Genomic DNA, 19,840 nt, shown 5'->3' on the forward strand with positions numbered 1-19,840 from the left:
CTTTCCTCATCAGATAGTATCAGTGTGGCAATGGGCCATAAAGAAGGAGCCCCTGTCGCCTGCAGAGCAGAGCCATGCGGAGCAGAGCCGTGACAGCAGAGCGGAGCCAATCCAGGTGCTGCAGCAGCCAAAGAAATGAGTGCTCCATCCGGGGAGCATCAGATTCACACAGACAAGTGACTGCTGTCGCCCCTCATCAACAGCGGGAACCACAGAGAGAGAGATGGGCAGTGTGTGCCCAGTGACTGTTATAAAGCCAGGTGCCAGGATCGTGAGTACTATTAAACTATTTACACTGTTCTTTTAAATATTCTTGCTTAGCAGCAGTTTTTCCACACTTGCCTAAAACTTTTGCATAGTTCTACACATGTAGGGAGTGTACATGGCATTCATAAGTCCCCACAGCATAATCAGTGATGGCCCTCGTTGACAGGAGTAATCCAAATAGCACATAACTACTTAACCAGATATTTATTTAAGGCTTTGCTTGCAACACGTTTCTAAACATTGTACCTTTAGTGTCTCCAACATATCCCAGTTTTTCATAAGTAGGAAATCGTGGACGATCTGCTATCTCTTCAGACCTGTTGATCAGAGCTTCCTTATTCACTTCAAATCCATTGAGTACCACCGTTTTAGTCCAGAAGATCTGCAGACTATATACATTACCAAACTGTTTTCCTAGCTGTGAAAAATGAATAAAATATGTATTTATAATGAATACAAGTCTTGTTTTCACTAAAGTAAATTAATGAAGAATGTGGAAATCTCAACCTACAGTAACCACCGATCCACCAAACCGCTACACGACCAGCTCTGCCCTCACCTATTGTATCCTAGCCCATCCCTTGTAGATTGTGAGCCCTCACAGGCAGGGTTCTCTCTCCTCCTGTACCAGTCATGACTTGTATTAAGATTATTGTAACATGGGAGGGAAGGAGGGAGGGGAAGTGTCGAAAGCTCACCACTTTGCCAATTTCAAGTCCATATGTCAGAAGGGATCCATCCTGAGGGTGCCACACCCATTGGTGATCACAAGTAAAAGAAAAAAGAAAAGGGAAATCCACTGGCACGTCCAACAGGAGAATAAAAAGTACTATTTATTAGAAAAAACTTTAAAACATGATAAAAAATGAAACCTCAGAAACCTAACGTGTTTCTGGTGTATACAACACCCTTATTCATAGGACAACTGAGATAACATGTAACAAAACAAATTTTATACTCAGCTTGCAGTGAATGAGCAAAAACAATAGGTGGAGCTCAAATCAATGCTGCAGAGGAAGTTGCAAACAATACAGGTGTCAACCATAAGACAATGAATGTGATGCAATAGTTAACCCATTTTTTTTGGTATGTTTGTGTGTTAACTCTTGCACCACATTCATTGTCTTATGGTTGACACCTGCATTGTTTGCAACTTCCTCTGCAACATTGATTTGAGCTCCACCTATTGTTTGTGCTCATTCACTGCAAGCTGAGTATAAAATTTGTTTTGTTACATGTTATCTTAGTTGTCCTATGAATAAGGGTGTGGTATACACCAGAAACGCGTCAGGTTTCAGAGGTTTCATTTTTTAAGATTATTGTACTTGTTTTTTATTATGTATACCCCTCCTCACATGTAAAACGCCATGGAATAAATGGCACTATAATAATAAATAATAATAACTTGACCATAGAGAGATTTAAAAAAAATACAGTTAGGTCCTGACTCCTGAAATATTTGGACAGTGACACAAGTTTTGGCATTTATGCCATTTACCAAAGCATATTCAAGATACAGTTATATAATCAATATGGATATAAAGTGAAGACACTTGACTTTAAATTGAGCGTATGTCACGGGGAGACTAGGTGGGCAAGAGCTAATAACCCGGGCCCCTGCAATTTCCCTCAGACTAGGGAAATCCTGACTGACCCTCTACCTAGAGTTTACACTGATGGTGTGCATGTCTAGGCCTCGACCCTCGCCCTGTCTCCTGTTTCAACCCTAGGCTGAAACCAACCGCCCACCACCCAGTGAAAAGATAATACACCAATGCCCACAGATAGCACAGACAAGGATAACGGAAAATATACACCATGCCGCAGTCACTCAGGAATACACTATAAATGTGCAGGGCAAAGTAAACACAAATATAGGAAGGAGTAAATAAGACAAAGGGAAATACACCACCAGCAACAATACTCCAACTATTTGCTCACCACTCCAGACCGAGATAACAACGCACTAGACAGAAGCTATAATCGGCGACGCCCAATGTTCAGGAGAACTATTTAAAGTCAGTGGGCATGGCCTAGCTTCAAATCTGAGCACCAGGTAAATTAACCCCGGACCAGCTAGATAAAATCTAGCCAACGCCAATGAGCACATAGTGGACAAAAGCGGAATTACCGCTGTCTGTCGGACGACCTGGTCTGAACAGCATCCGACATGACAGTACCCCGCCTTCTACGAGGGACCCCAGGGCCCTAACGGCTTATAGGACCCGGCTTGTCCGGATGGCGGCGATGAAACAACCTGATCAGCCGATCCGCGTGAACGTCCGAGGCTGGTACCCAGGACCTCTCCTCAGGTCCATAACCACGCCAGTGTACTAAGTACTGTAAAGTGCGGCACACTACACGAGAGTCAACCACCTTGGAGACTTCAAATTCTAAATTACCATCCATCAAGACTGGAGAAGGCATCGGTGTCGTGTCCACAAGACCCACCACCTTCTTTAACAACGATCTGTGGAACACATTGTGTATTTTATACACTGTAGGAAGCTCCAACCGGTACGCTACTGGGTTAATGACAGCGGCGACCCTAAATGGACCAATAAACCGTGGACCCAATTTAAGGGATGGTATTTTGAGTCTTATGTTTTTTGTGGATAACCACACCCAGTCATCCACACTCAGGACCTGGCACACGCCTACTGTCAGCCACACGTTTGTACCTAGCACCCACACTCAACAGGCGCTGTTTAACTCTCCTCCAGACTGATGACAATTGTGCTCCTAACTGGTCTTCCTCCGGAATGCCGGAAGAGCCCCTCTGACTCAAAGTACAAAATTGAGGATGAAGCCCGTAAACACAAAAAAACGGAGACTGCCCAGACGACTGGCGGTGATTATTGATGGCAAACTCAGCCAAAGGAAGGAACTTCGACCACTCCTCCTGATTATCCGAAACAAAGCAGAATAAGTACTGTTCCAAATTTTGGTTCATACGCTCGGTTTGACCATTTGACTGAGGATGAAACGCCGAAGAATGAGACAACTTGATCCCCAGCCGTGAGCAAAATGCTTTCCAAAATTTTGCCACAAACTGAGTACCCCTATCAGACACGATGTCAGATGGAACCCCATGAAGTCTGACCACCTCCTGTACAAATACCTGAGCCAGAGTCTAAGCGTTAGGCAACAAAGGCAAAGACACAAAGTGTGACATTTTTGAAAACCGATCAACAATCACCAAGATGACCGTGTTCCCAGCTGAGGAGGGCAAATCAGTGATGAAATCCATGGAGATTTCCATCCATGGCTTACTAGGTACCTCAAGAGGAAGGAGTGTGCCAACAGGACGGGAGCGGGGCATCTTAGCCCTAGCGCACGTGGTACAAGCTGACACGTATGAGACCACGTCCTGTCAGATCTTGGGCCACCAAAACCGACGTAACACCAACTCCAAGGTACCTCTAACCCCTGGGTGGCCAGCCAGGACAGCATCATGATGCTCCGCCAAAACCTTTAAGCGGAGATGAAGCGGTACAAAAGATTTGTTGATGGGAAGCTCAGATGGTACCTCCTCCTGAGCCTTGGCAATGTCAGCCTCAACCTCGGTAGTGAGAGCCGAAACCACAACACCCTTTTGGAGGATGGGTACTGGATCCTCCCGAGGTTCTCCCCCTGGAAAACACCTGGACAGAGCATCAGCCTTAGTGTTTTTAGACCCCGGTCTGTAAGTGACAACAAAATTGAACCGCGTGAAAAACAATGCCCAGCGAGCCTGCCTGGGGGACAGACGCTTGGCTGACTCCAAATACAGCAGATTCTTATGATCGGTAATAACAGTAACCTGATGAACCGACCCCTCCAAGAAGTGTCGCCATTCCCCAAAGGCCAACTTGATTGCCAACAACTCTCTGTTGCCGATATCGTAGTTACGTTTGGCGGACGACAGTTTCTTGGAAAAATAGGCGCAAGGACGCAAATCACTCAAAGATGAGCCTTGTGATAGTACCGCCCCCACACCAACCTCAGATGCATCGACTTCCACAACAAAAGGTTTTGATACGTCTGGCTGCACAAGAATGGGGGCTGAAACAAAACTGTCCTTAAGAAATTCAAATGCGCGCACAGCAGCCTCAGGCCAAACGGAGAAATTGGAACCCTAATTGGAGTAAGGGTTTAGAAACTAAAGCTCTTTAGCTGCCTCATTTTAAAGGGACCAACATTAATTGGACAATTATCTCAAAAGCTCTTTAATGGGCTGCATGGGCTAAACCCTCATTAATCCATCATCAATTAGACAAATAAAAGTTCTGGGGCGGATTCTAAATGTGGCATTTGCATTTGGAAGCTGTTGCTGTGAACCCACAACATGCAGTCAAAAGAGCTCTTAATGGAAGAGAAAAATACCATCATTAGGCTGAAAAAAAATAAATAAATACATCAGAGAGATAGTATAAATATTAGGAGTAGCCAAATCATTGTTACATTCTGAAAAAATAGCTATCTAGTGAGCTTGGGAACTCAAAAAGGCCTGGACATCCAAGGAATACAACAGTGGTGTATAATAGCAGAATCCTTTCCATGATGAAGAAAAACCCCTTCACAACATCCACTCAAGTGAAGAACATTCTCCGGGAAGTAGGTGTTTCAGTATCTAAGTCTACCATAAAGAGAAGACTACATAAGAGCAAATACAGAGGGTTCACTACAAGGTGCAAATCATTAACTAGTCTTTAACCCCTTTCTGACATTGGACGTACTATCCCGTTGAGGTGGGGTGGGCCCGTATGACCACTGACGGGATAGTATGTCCAGCGCGATTGGCGGCGCTCACATGGGGAGCGCGGCCGATCATGGCCGGGTGTCACCTATCGCAGCTGACATCCGGCACTATGTGCCAGGAGTGGTCACGGACCACCCCGGCACATTAACCCCCGGCACACCGCGATCAAACATGATCGCAGTGTGCCGCCGGAACAGGGAAGCATTGCGCAGGGAGGGGGCACCCTGCGGGCTTCCCTGAGACCCCCGGAGCAACGCGATGTGTTCGCGTTGCTGCGAGGGTCTCTTACCTCCTCCTCGCTGCAGGTGCCCGGATCCAAGATGGCTGCGGCATCCGGGTCCTGCAGGGAGGGAGGTGGCTTACCAAGTGCCTGCTCAGATCAGGCGCTTGGTAAGCCTGCAGTGCTGTAAGTCAGATCGGTGATCTGACAGAGTGCTGTGCAAACTGTTAGATCAGCGATCTGTGATGTCCCCCCTGGGAAAAAGTAAAAAAAAAAAATTTCACATGTGTAAAAAAAAAAATTAAAAAAAATTCCTAAATAAAGAAAAAAAAATATATTATTCCCATAAATACATTTCTTTATCTAAATTTAAAAAAAAACAATAAAAGTACACATATTTAGTATTGCCCTGTCCGTAACGACCCCACCTATAAAACTATATCACTAGTTAACCCCTTCAGTGAACACTTAGGAAAAAAAAAAAAAAAGAGGCAAAAAACAACGCTTTATTATCATACCGCCAAACAAAAAGTAGAATAGCACGCGATCAAAAAGACGGATATAAATAACCATGGTACCGCTGAAAACATCATCTTGTTCCACAAAAAACGAGCTGCCATATAGCAACATCAAAGAAAAAGTATAAAAGTTATAGTCCTCAGAATAAAGCGATGCCAAAATAATTATTTATTCTATAAAATAATTTTTATCGTATAAAAGCGCCAAAGCATAAATAAATGATATAAATGAGGTATCGCTGTAATCGTACTGAACCGAAGAATGAAACTGCTTTATCAATTTTACCAAACGTGGAACGGTATAAACGCCTCCCCCAAAAGAAATTCATGAATAGCTGTTTTTTTGTCATTCTGCCTCACAAAAATCGGAATAAAAAGCGATCAAAAACTGTCACGTGTCGGAAAATGTTACCAATAAAATCGTCAACTCGTCCCGAAAAAACAAGACCTCACATGACTCTGTGAACCAAAATATTGAAAAATTATAGGTCTCAAAATGTGGAGACGCAAAAACTTTTTTGCTATAAAAAGCATCTTTTAGTGTGTGACGGATACCAATCATAAAAATCCGCTATAAAAAATGCTATAAAAGTAAATCAAACCCCCCTTCATCACCCCCTTAGTTAGGGAAAAATAATAAAATTAAAAAAATGTATTTATTTCCATTTTCCTATTAGGGTTAGGGTTAGGGCTAGGGTTAGGGTTAGGGCTAGGGTTAGGGCTAGGGTTAGGGCTAGGGTTAGGGTTACGTGTAACATATCAGTCCCCTTTAAAAATATAGTTTTATTGATTAAATAGTTAAAAATACCACTTCCCAGTGAGAACGGAAAAAATTATTATAATATTAAGGGATATATATAGGTGCACCTACCCTAGTAGATATCCCTGCACTGGCCTACTGCCCCTACCTAACAGTGGAGGTTGGCACACTGATAGTATATTTGGCGCCCCCACTCCGCGACGGCTATCCCCTGCTGGCCCTATAAATTACCTTACCAACTAAAGGGGAGAAAACATTAAGCAATTTAAAGAAATGAAGGAAGAGCAGGCAGGCAGAACTAAGGTGCACACTATATAAATATTGACCAACTCCCTACTTCTGGTCTCTTAAGGGACAATGTGCTAGAGGCATATAACAAAAATAGCTAACCAATATTGTGTACAATTGTCCTTGTGTGTACTCACAAAAATGTACTCCTATATATCAATAATGAGACTTTTAGTAGGGAGAGGAACACAGATACAAATGACTTGGTTCAGTCCGGATACAGGACTATGCATAACTACACTGTCTGGCAAAGAAGACATATAAATACCAACATTGCATATATAATGGAGTACAAATAGCCAGCCGGCAGTATACAGATGATATTTTTGACTAACCCATGTAATAGCGCTGCATATAGAATCACATACAGGTGCCCATAGCCAGTATTCAGTGTTTATGCTAGTGCAATATGCTAGACCAAAAAAAAGATATTCAAGTACTAACATAGACAGCCAGTGAGAAAGATATTCTCCCTAAAGGAGACACTTAGCTGTAGGTATAACGCCCCGACGCGTTTCCCCGTCATACGGTTCCTCAGGGGGCAGACACAGATATAATAAACCGAAAGTCAGCGATGCAGGTGCCCTGATACCGGGACAGACCTGTTTAGATCCCCGGAGATGGGACTTATGTAGTAGAGTGCAATCCTGCTAGCAAATCGGCAGGGCGCCCCAAGCCCCTCCTCAGATTTCCAGACAGACCGGGTATAGCACAAAACAATATGTGTGGAAGAGATACCAGTGTCCATATCAGCCAAGGGCTCCCGCCCCTTAGCATAAGTAGACAGATAGCACATTAAAAGACTAGATTTACATACCGCACAGTACATTTATGTCACAAATAGGTTCTAAGCCGCATGGTGTATAGTGGGCGCCGCCATCAACGATACAGGAGCACCAAACTGCGCATGCGCACAGTCCCAGTGCCTAGGAGGCGGCGCCAGTGTGCTCCATGTCAAAGAAGTTCAAACACTAGAGCAGCGCTCACACTCGGCGCCGCCATGTTTGGTGTGTTGGGCATGGACAGCGCAGGCGCCTGGTCATGATCAGATAATGAAAGCGGCGTCGGCATATTAAGTAAAAGTAATATAGCGGCAAGCGCATCATCCATCAATAGGAGGATCAGCGCTCGCAAATTGAAATAGAAGACACCACTGTAACCAAAAAATAAATAAAGGTGCAGTTTTGATGTGATGACAAAAATGTCTGTACAGTAAAGATAATGAGTGAAAAAATAATAATAATAAATATCGGTCACAATCGACCGCCACATCTAATCCGTGGCGAAATGGCATGGCGTTCCAAAATCAGGTACCTTCCTGGACCAATGCAGGGCAAAACAGTTTGAAGAAACACAGTGATTAAGTATATAATAGAAACAAATAAATCCATTATATTAGAGAAAGCACGTATAAGTAAGGGATTCATTCAGTCCTCCCGGCGCCATGGATTGCATACGAAAAATCCACTCTGTTTCTCGTTTGAGGAGGGCTTGATCAAAATTACCTCCTCGTATCTTGGGTTTCAACAGATCAATCATGCATAGAGTAATCCCCTCCAAGGCACCCCCATGTACTCTATTCATGTGTCGGGCAACCGGGGTATCCCTATTGTGCCTAATATCTCCAAGATGCTCCCCAAATCTCGTCCTTAGTTCCCTTTTAGTCTTGCCAATGTAGTCAAGGGGACAGGGGCAAGTGATCTTATACATTACCCCTGTGGATTTACAGTTGCCAAAATCTCTGATGTCAAAACATCTACCATTGGCCGCACTCGTAAATTGTTTGGTCTGCCTGACATACTGGCACTTAGAACAGCTCCCGCATCTGAAGAAACCCAATGGTCTCCTCTCAAGCCACGTACCTGATGCCTGTGGTTTTTGGTACAAACTGTGTACCAAACAGTCCCCAATGGATCTCCCCCTTCTGTAGGTGATGCTAGGGGCCGGGGATATAAACTCCTTTAGGTTAGGGTCAGCTTGGAGTACACCCCAATGTCTTCTAATGATCTGGTATACTTTGTCAGACTGATTATCAAAAGTCCCTATCAGTCTGACCAGATCAGGGGTGCCTCCCGGTCTCTCCCGGGTACTTAGTAAAGTTGACCTGTCACTCTCGAGTGCCTCCTTATAGGATTTAGTGAGTACCTCCGAGGGATAACCTCTCTCCCTAAATCTACGATGTAATTCCCCAGCTTGATATTTAAATGTGTCCATCTCGGAGCAGTTCCTGCGAATACGCAGGAACTGCCCCTTCGGTATTCCTCGCTTGAGGGGGGTGGGGTGATGGCTATGCCATTGCAGGAGACTGTTTGTAGCAGTCAGTTTACGATAGGTGCTAGTACTTATACCCCCATCACTGTTTTTTGAGATTGTGAGGTCCAGGAAAGCAATGGTATGTTCCTGGAATTCAGACGTGAATCTCATTCCGATTTGGTTGATATTGATCTCTCTCACAAACCTCTCAAAATCAGCCCCTGGGCCAGACCAAAGAACGAATATATCGTCGATGTATCTGGCCCAGAGGCCGATGTGGGGCTGCCACCACCTATCCTCCTCTGGAAAAATAAAGGTTTCATCCCACCAGCCCAGGAACAGGTTTGCGTAAGTGGGGGCACAAGGGCTCCCCATCGCTGTGCCCCTGAGCTGGTGGAAGTACTTACCATTAAATATAAAAAAATTCCGGGTAAGAGTAAACAGAAGAAGCTGTTTAACAAAGTTGTTGTGTTCGGCACATTCAATGGCTCGTGTTCTCAAATAGTGGTCAACTGCCCTCATACCGATGTCATGGGGGATACTGCTGTACAGCGCTTCCACATCAATGGAAGCTAGAATCATCTGAGGTTCCACAACGACATCTTCCAGCATCCCCAATAGGTGCAACGTGTCCCTCACATATGAGGGAAGTGATAACACAAAAGGCCTCAGGATCTGGTCTATATATATACCAATATTTTGAGATATTGAATCGATCCCTGCCACAATTGGGCGGCCTCTTAACGGGTCAAAGCCCTTATGCACCTTCGGGAGGGCATAGAAGGTTGGTACAGTTGGTGAAGTGGGAGCAAGAAAGGAAAATTCATTTTTGGATATTAGCCTACTAGCCAGAGCCTTATCCAAAAGAACCATCAATTCATTGGAATAGTTTTTTGTGGGATCCCCTGATAGGATTTCATAAGTGTGACGGTCATTAAGGAGCAGTCCACACATTTGAAGGTATTTGGGATGGTCAAGAATGACAAGATTTCCACCTTTATCCGACGATTTAAAGATAAGGTTGGTGTTCTTTTCAAGCCTCTGTAAAGCTATGGACTCGTTTGCTGCCAAATTATGTTCACTATATAGATGGCTATTGGAAATCTTGCATAGATCTGCCTCAACTAGCTTGACAAAGATGTCAACACTAGTGACATCATTAATCGGTGGCATCTTTTTGCTCCTCCTTCTCAAAGAAGTAAAAGGTCCTTCACCCCTCCCTCTCTCGTTCTCATGTAGGAGACCAACTAGGGCATTATACCCTTCAAGATCTTCCTCACTCAGACCCAGTTCTCTACATTTCTCCCAATCATTTTTTTGGAAGAACAGTTTCCACTTGAGATTACGGCCAAAAAGATTAATGTCCTTGACCCAATTGAAGCAATTATACATATTGGTGGGAACAAAATTCAGACCCCTCTGCAACACAGCGTATTCTTCCTTGGATAATACAAACGGTGACAAATTAATAATCTGGCCTTGTGCTATTGGGGCCGCCTCCTCAGGTCGTACTTTAATGACTGTCTGTTGTCTAAAAAAGACGATGTTGTAAATGATGAGGAGGAGGACGCCTGGGATGCAGGGCCTGAGCCACCTAAGGGTCCCCTTGTGCCCCTTCCTCCTCTCCCCCTTCCTTTCTGTCTGTATTGGCTCTTGGTAGAGCGCCATTGATAAAACGGAGCGACCCCCTTCTCTGACCGCTCTGTGTCTGATGTATCAATATCAGAAGAGGAGACGTCCCCAGTATTCTGAGACTGATAGTTGTAGGCCTTGTTGTCCCTAAATTCATTCAGATCTCTAGTGAACTGTGAGTGTTTCCTATCCTTTAGCCTGTTTTGAAATTTCTCTATAGACGTTTGTAGAAAATTCTCCCTCCTTGTATATTCAGGGTCAGTCTTTTGTTTTTGGGCCTGTTCAATCAGCAGATTCAATTTAGTTGTTGATTCTTCAAATAGTCTCTTTTCCTCAATGAGCAATATCTGCATAAAGCGAATAGAGGAGTCGATAGACTCTTTAATCCAAGCTGCCAATACAGTGGGATTTGCGGTACGAGGAGAAGGCCTAATCGGGGTTAGGGTTAGGGCTAGGGTTAGGGCTAGGGTTAGGGTTAGGGCTAGGGTTAGGGTTAGGGCTAGGGTTAGGACTAGGGTTAGGGTTGGGGCTAGGGTTGGAGCTAAAGTTAGGGTTAGGGTTGGAGCTAAAGTTAGGGTTAGGGTTGGGATAAAGTTAGGGTTTGGATTACATTTACTGTTGGGATTAGGGTTGAGATTAGAGTTAGGGGTGTGTCAGGGTTAGGGGTGTGGTTAGGGTTACCGTTGGGATTAGGGTTAGGGGTGTGTTTGGATTAGGGTTTCAGTTAGAATTGGGCAGTTTCCACTGTTTAGGCACCAGGGGCTCTCCAAACGCGACATGGTGTCCAGTCTCAATACCAGCCAATTCTGCATTGAAAAAGTAAAACAGTGCTCCTTCCCTTCCGAGCTTTCCCGTGCGCCAAAACAGGGGTTTACCCCAACATATGGGGCATCAATGTACTCGGGACAAATCGGACAACAACTTTTGTGGTCCAAGTTCTCTTGTTACCCTTGGGAAAATATAAATTTGTGGGGCTAAAAATCATTTTTGTGGGAAAAAATAATATTTTTTATTTTCACGGCTCTGCATTGTAAACTGTAGTGAAACACTTGGGGGTTCAAAGTTCTCACAACACATCTAGATAAGTTCCTTGGGAGGTCTAGTTTCCAATATGGGGTCACTTGTGGGGGGTTTCTACTGTTTGGGTACATCAGAGGCTCTGCAAATGCAACGTGACGCCTGCAAACTAATCCATCTAAGTCTGCATTCCAAATGGCGCTCCTTCCCTCCCAAGCTCTGCCATGCGCCCAAACAGAGGTTCCCTCCCACATATGGGGTATCAGCATACTCAGAACAAATTGGACAACAACTTTTGGGGTCCAATTTCTCCTGTTACCCTTGGGAAAATACAAAACTGGGGGCTAAAAATCATTTTTGTGAAAAAAAAAAGAATTTTTATTTTCACGGCTCTGCGTTATAAACTGTAGGGAAACACTTGGGGGTTCAAAGTTCTCACAACACATCTAGGTAAGTTCCTTGGGAGGTCTAGTTTCCAATATGGGGTCACTTGTGGGGGGTTTCTACTGTTTGGGTACATCAGGGGCTCTGCAAATGCAACGTGACACCTGCAAACCAATCCATCTAAGTCTGCATTCCAAATGGCGCTCCTTCCCTCCTGAACTCTGCCATGCGCCCAAACAGTGGTTCCCCCCACATATGGGGTATCAGCGTACTCAGGACAAATTGGACAACAACTTTTGGGGCCAATTTATCGTGTTACCCTTGTGGAAATACAAAACTGGGACCTAAAAATCATTTTTGTGAAAAAAACAAAATAATTTTTTTTTTTAAGGCTCTGCGTTATAAACTGTAGTGAAACACTTGGGGGATCAAAGCTCTCAAAACACATCTAGATAAGTTCCTTAGGGGGTCTACTTTCCAAAATGGTGTAACTTGTGGGGGGGGGGTTAATGTTTAGGGACATCAGGGGCTCTCCAAACGCGACATGGAGTCCCATCTTAATTCCAGTCAATTTTGCATTGAAAAGTCAAATGGCACTCCTTCCCTTCCGAGCTCTGCCATGCGCCCAAACAGTCGTTTACACCCACATATGGGGTATCAGCGTACTCAGGACAAATTGCACAACAACTTTTGTGGTCTAATTTCTTCTCTTACCCTTGGGAAAATAAAAAATTGGGGCCGAAAAGATAATTTTTGTGAAAAAATATGATTTTTTATTTTTACGGCTCTGCATTATAAACTTCTGTGAAGCACTTGTTGGGTCAAAGTGCTCACCACACATCTAGATAAGTTCCTTAAGGGGTCTACTTTCCAAAATGGTGTCACTTTTGCGGGGTTTCAATGTTTAGGCACATCAGGGGCTCTCCAAACACAACATGGCGTTCCATCTCAATTCCAGTCAATTTTGCATTGAAAAGTCAAATGGCGCTCCTTCCCTTCCGAGCTCTGTGGTGCGCCCAAACAGTGGTTTACCCCCACATATGGGTTATCAGCGTACTCAACACAAATTGTACAACAACTTTTGGGGTCCATTTTCTCCTGTTACCCTTGGTAAAATAAAACAAATTGGAGCTGAAATACATTTTGTGTAAAAAAAAAATTTAATGTTAATTTTTATTTAAACATTCCAAAAATTCCTGTGAAACACCTGAATGGTTAATAAATTTCTTGAATGTGGTTTTGAGCACCTTGAGGGGTGCAGTTTTTAGAATGGTGTCACACTTGGGTATTTTTTTATCACATAGACCCCTCAAAATGACTTCAAATGAGATGTGGTCCCTAAAAAAAAATGGTATTGTAAAAATGAGAAATTGCTGGTCAACTTTTAACCCTTATAACTCCCTAACAAAAAAAAAATTTGGTTCCTAAATTGTGCTGATGTAAAGTAGACATGTGGGAAATGTTACCTATTATGTATATTGTGTGACATATCTCTGTGATTTAAGGGCATAAAAATTCAAAGTTGGAAAATTGCGAAATTTTCAAAATTTTCGCCAAATTTCTGTTTTTTTCACAAATAAACGCAGGTAATAGCAAAGAAATTTTACCACTATCATGAAGTACAGTATGTCATGAGAAAACCATGTCAGAATCGCCAAGATCCGTTGAAGCGTTCCAGAGTTATAACCTCATACAGGGACAGTGGTCAGAATTGTAAAAATTGGCCCGGTCATTAACGTGCAAACCACCCTTGGGGGTAAAGGGGTTAAAAAGAAAAGCCAGATTGGATTTTGCAAAAAAAAAATCTAAATATGCCAGCCCAGTTCTGTGAAAGCATTCTTTAGACAGATGAAACTAAGATCAACCTGTACTAGAATGATGAGAAGAAGAAAGTATGTAACGGTTCATGATCCAAAGCACAACACTTCCTCTGTAAAACATGGTGGAGGCAGTGTGATGCCATGGGCATAGATGGCTTCCAATGGCACTGTCACTAGTTTTTATTGATGTTACTAAAGACAGAAGCAGCTGGATGAATTCTGAAGTGTCCCGGGTGATACTTTCTGCTCAGATTCAAACAAATACATCAAGGTTTATTGGGTGATGTTTATCAGTACAGATGGACAATGACCCAAAATATACTGTGAAAGCAACCCAGGAGTTCTTTTTAATTCAAAGAAGTTGAATATCCTGGAATGGATGAGTAAATAACCAGCCTTCAACCCCATGGAGCATGCATTTCCCATGCTTAAGATAAAATTTAAGGTAGAAAGAACCACAAGTAACCTACAACTGAAGTCAGCTACAGTAAAGGCCTGGCAAAGCTTTACAATAGAGGAAACCCAGTGTTTGGTGATGTCAATGGCTTCTAGACTACAGGTAGTCAATAGTGTTGAGCATTCCGATACCGCAAGTATCGGGTATCGGCCGATATTTGCGGTATCGGAATTCCGATACCGAGTTCCGATATTTACCGCATATCGGATACCGGAATCGGAAGTTCCCAGAATTCAAACTGCACGAATTCAGCCAATGAGCAATGATTACAAGTGTGGGCACATCCTGTTCAGCATGGTGGTCATGTAACTACTGGCAAGGCTGTGATTGGCTGCTGAAATGATGTCATGATGCACTATAAAAAACGCCGCCATTTCGGGCTCACTCTGCTGTGAATTCAGTTAGGCATAGGACGCTGTGTTCTGACTGAGGGCCAGTGGAGATAGCGATTTGCTTCATTGTGCTTTCCCCAGGCTGATTTAGCAACCGCTGTGTGTTCACCTTGCTTTTGCCTGCAGCGCTGTTTTCACAGCTGTCTGCAAGATCTGTGTGTGTGTGTGAGTGCAGCTCACTCTCTAGTCTGTGTGCAGCCACAGCCGGTTGTATTCAGCTCAGAGTGCTTCACTGCCTCATACTGTTCTATCCATTGTCCTTTTTTGCTATTAGTGCAGCCTGCTGCACATTTTTTTCAAATATTTCCTATTAGTGGCTTTCCACCCGTATCCAGCTAAATTGTGGAAAAACACTACATAGGATAACCTAGAGGAGTTTTTTTGGGCGTTGCAGCGCCGTTTACGGCTGTCTGCACGGTCTCTGTGTGAGTGCAGCTCGCCCTGTAGTCTGTGTGCAGCCACAGCCAGTTGTATTCAGCTCAGGGTGCATCACTGCCTCATAACGTAAAATCCATTGTCCCTTTTTGCTAATCGTGCAGCCTGCTGCACATTTTTTCAAATAATTCCTATTAGTGGCTTTCCACCCGTATCCAGCTAAATTGTGGAAAAACACTACATAGGATAACCTAGAGGAGGTGTTTGGGGCCTTGCAGCGCTGTTTACGGCTGTCTGCACGGTCTCCGTGTGAATGCAGCTCGCCCTGTAGTCAGTTCTGCCAAAAAAAAAAATAAATAGTAAAATTCACCAAACACACCACTTTACAGTTGTGTAGGCCACGTTAGCTCATATTAACCCCTTTCTGACATCGGACGTACTATCCCGTCGAGGTGGGGTGGGCCCGTATGACCACCGACGGGATAGTACGTCCAGCGCGATCGGCGGCGCTCACGGGGGGAGCGCGGCCGATCGCGGCCGGGTGTCAGCTGCCTATCGCAGCTGACATCCGGCACTATGTGCCAGGAGCGGTCACGGACCGCTCCCGGCACATTAACCCCCGGCACACCGCGATCAAACATGATCGCGATGTGCCGGCGGTGCAGGGAAGCATCGCGCAGGGAGGGGGCTCCCTGCGGGCTTCCCTGAGCCCCCCGCAGCAACGCGATGTGATCGCGTTGCTGCGAGGGTCTTACCTCCCTCCCTGCCTGCTCCAGACCCGGATCCAAGATGGCCGCGGATCCGGGTCCTGCAGGGAGGGAGGTGGCTTCACAGAAGCCTGCTCAGAGCAGGCACTGTGAAGCAGCCTGCACTTCTCTCAGATCGGTGATCTGTCAGAGTGCTATGCAAACTGGCAGATCACCGATCTGTATTGTCCCCCCCTGGGGCAAAGTAAAAAAGTAAAAAAAAATTTTTCAAAATGTGTAAAAAAAAAATAAAAAAAATATTCCAAAATAATGAAAAAAATATATATATATTATTCCCATAAATACATTTCTTTATCTAAATAAAAAAAACAAACAATAAAAGTACACATATTTAGTATCGCCGCGTCCGTAACGACCCGACCTATAAAACTGGCCCACTAGTTAACCCCTTCAGTAAACACCGTAAGGAAAAAAAAAAAAAAACCAGGCAAAAAACAACGCTTTATTATCATACCGCCGAACAAAAAGTGGAATAACACGCGATCAAAAAGACAGATATAAATAACCATGGTACTGCTGAAAGCATCATCTTGTCCCGCAAATAACGAGCCGCCATATAGCATGATCAGCAAAAAAATTAAAAAGTTATAGCCCTGAGAATAAAGCGATGCAAAAATAATTATTTTTTCCATAAAATAGTTTTTATCGTATAAAAGCGCCAAAACATAAAAAAATAATATAAATGAGGTATCGCTGTAATCGTACTGACCCGAAGAATAAAACTGCTTTATCAATTTTACCAAACGCGGAACAGTATAAACGCCTCTCCCAAAAGAAATTCATGAATAGCTGTTTTTTGGTCATTCTGCCTCACAAAAATCGGAATAAAAAGCGATCAAAAAATGTGACGTGCCCAAAAAGTTACCAATAAAAACGTCAACTCGTCCCGCAAAAAATAAGACCTCACATGACTCTGTGGACCAAAATATGGAAAATTTATAGCTCTCAAAATGTGGTAACGCAAAAAATATTTTTTGCAATAAAAAGCGTCTTTCAGTGTGTGACGGCTGCCAATCATAAAAATCCGCTAAAAAAACTCGCTATAAAAGTAAATCAAACCCCCCTTCATCACCCCCTTAGTTTGGGAAAAATAAAAAAAATGTATTTATTTCCATTTTCCCATTAGGGTTAGGGTTAGGGCTAGGGTTGGGGCTAGGGTTAAGGCTACAGTTAGGGTTGGGGCTAAAGTTAGGGTTAGGGTTGGGGCTAAAGTTACGGTTAGGGTTTAGATTACATTTACGGTTGGGAATAGGGTTGGGATTAGGGTTAGGGGTGTGTCAGGGTTAGAGGTGTGGTTAGGGTTACTGTTGGGATTAGGGTTAGGGGTGTGTTTGGATTAGGGTTTCAGTTATAATTGGGGGGTTTCCACTGTTTCGGCACATCAGGGGCTCTCCAAACGCGACATGGCGTCCGATCTCAATTCCAGCCAATTCTGCGTTGAAAAAGTAAAACAGTGCTCCTTCCCTTCCGAGCTCTCCCGTGTGCCCAAACAGGGGTTTACCCCAACATATGGGGTATCAGCGTACTCAGGACAAATAGGACAACCTTTGGGGTCCAATTTCTCCTGTTACCCCTGGGAAAATACAAAACTGGGGGCTAAAAAATCATTTTTGTGGGAAAAAAAAGATTTTTTATTTTCACGGCTCTGCGTTATAAACTGTAGTGAAACACTTGGGGGTTCAAAGTTCTTACAACACATCTAGATAAGTTCCTTGGGGGGTCTAGTTTTCAAAATTGGGTCACTTGTGTGGGGCTTCTACTGTTTAGGTACATTAGGGGCTCTGCAAACGCAATGTGACGCCTGCAGACCATTCCATCTAAGTCTGCATTCCAAATGGCGCTCCTTCACTTCCGAGCCCTTCCATGCGTCCAAACGGTGGTTCCCCCCACATATGGGGTATCAGCGCACTCAGGACAAATTGGACAACAACTTTTGGGGTCCAATTTCTCCTGTTACCCTCGGGAAAATACAAAACTGGGGGCTGAAAAATAATTTTTGTGGGAAAAAATTTTTGTTTTATTTTTACGGCTCTGCATTATAAACTTCTGTGAAGCCCTTGGTGGGTCAAAGCACTCACCACACATCTAGATAAGTTCCTTAGGGGGTCTACTTTCCAACATGGTGTCACTTGTGGGGGATTTCTACTGTTTAGGTACATTAGGGGCTCTGCAAACGCAATGTGACGCCTGCAGACCATTCCATCTAAGTCTGCATTCCAAATGGCGCTCCTTCACTTCTGAGCCCTTCCATGCGTCCAAACGGTGGTTCCCCCCCATATATGGGGTATCAGCGCACTCAGGACAAATTGGACAACAAATTTTGGGGTCCAATTTCTCCTGCTACCCTCGGGAAAATACAAAACTGGGGGCTAAAAAAATAATTTTTGTGGGAAAAAAATTTTGTTTTATTTTTACGGCTCTGCATTATTAACTTCTGTGAAGCCCTTGGTGGGTCAAAGCGCTCAAAACACATCTAGATAAGTTCCTTAGGGGGTCTACTTTCCAAAATGGTGTCACTTGTGGGGGGTTTCAATGTTTAGGCACATCAGTGGCTCTCCAAACGCAACATGGCGTCCCATCTCAATTCCTGTCAATTTTGCATTGAAAAGTCAAACGGTGCTACTTCCCTTCCGAGCTCTCCCATGCGCCCAAACAGTGGTTTACCCCCACATATGGGGTATCAGCGTACTCAGGACAAATTGTACAACAACTTTTGGGGTCCAATTTCTTCTCTTACCCTTGGGAAAATATAAAATTGGGGGTGAAAAGATAATTTTTGTGAAAAAATATGATTTTTTATTTTTACGGTTCTGCATTATAAACTTCTGTGAAGCACTTGGTGGGTCAAAGTGCTCACCACACCTCTAGCTAAGTTCCTTAGGGGGTCTACTTTCCAAAATGGTGTCACTTGTGGGGGGTTTCAATGTTTACGCACATCAGGGGCTCTCCAAACGCAACATGACGTCCCATCTCAATTCCTGTCAATTTTGCATTGAAAAGTCAAACGGCGCTCCTTCCCTTCCGAGGTCTCCCATGCGCCCAAACAGTGGTTTATCCCCACATATGGGGTATCAGCGTACTCACGACAAATTGTGCAACAACTTTTGGGGTCCAATTTCTTCTCTTACCCTTGGGAAAATAAAAAATTGGGGGCGAAAAATAATTTTTGTGAAAAAATATGATTTTTTATTTTTACGGTTCTGCATTATAAACTTCTGTGAAGCACTTGGTGGGTCAAAGTGCTCACCACACCTCTAGATAAGTTCCTTAGGGGGTCTACTTTCCAAAATGGTGTCACTTGTGGGGGGTTTCAATGTTTAGGCACATCAGGGGCTCCCCAAACGCAACATGGCGTCCCATCTCAATTCCAGTCAATTTTGCATTGAAAAGTCAAATGGCGCTCCTTCGCTTCCGAGCTCTGTCATGCGCCCAAACAGTGGTTTACCCCCACATATGGGGTATCGGCGTACTCAGGACAAATTGTACAACAACTTTTGGGGTCCATTTTCTCCTGTTACCCTTGGTAAAATAAAACAAATTGGAGCCGAAGTGAATTTTATGTGAAAAAAGTTAAATGTTCATTTTTATTTAAACATTCCAAAAATTCCTGTGAAGCACCAGAAGGGTTAATAAACTTCTTGAATATGGTTTTGAGCACCTTGAGGGGTGCAGTTTTTAGAATGGTGTCACACTTGGGTATTTTCTATCATATAGACCCCTCAAAATGACTTCAAATGAGATGTGGTCCCTAAAAAAAAATGGTGTTGTAAAAATGAGAAATTGCTGGTCAACTTTTAACCCTTATAACTCCCTAACAAAAAAAAATTTTGGTTCCAAAATTGTGCTGATGTAAAGTAGACATGTGGAAAATGTTAATTATTAAGTATTTTGTGTGACATATCTCTGTGATTTAAGGGCATAAAAATTCAAAGTTGGAAAATTGCAAAAT

General features: G+C 43.6%; 1 protein-coding gene across 1 annotated transcript in view; it reads right to left on the bottom strand.

Annotated features, from left to right (window-relative positions):
• The window catches only part of LOC143788084 (cytochrome P450 2D15-like), a 464,437-nt gene that overhangs the window by 356,894 nt on the left and 87,703 nt on the right, over window positions 1-19,840 (bottom strand). The window contains exon 2 of the mRNA XM_077277457.1: window positions 514-685. Within this exon, the coding sequence (XP_077133572.1) occupies window positions 514-685 (172 nt within the window). The remainder of the gene's footprint in view (window positions 1-513; window positions 686-19,840) is intronic.

Source organism: Ranitomeya variabilis, chromosome 8 (genome assembly GCF_051348905.1).
Source record: "Ranitomeya variabilis isolate aRanVar5 chromosome 8, aRanVar5.hap1, whole genome shotgun sequence".
Classification (NCBI taxonomy): domain Eukaryota; kingdom Metazoa; phylum Chordata; class Amphibia; order Anura; family Dendrobatidae; genus Ranitomeya; species Ranitomeya variabilis.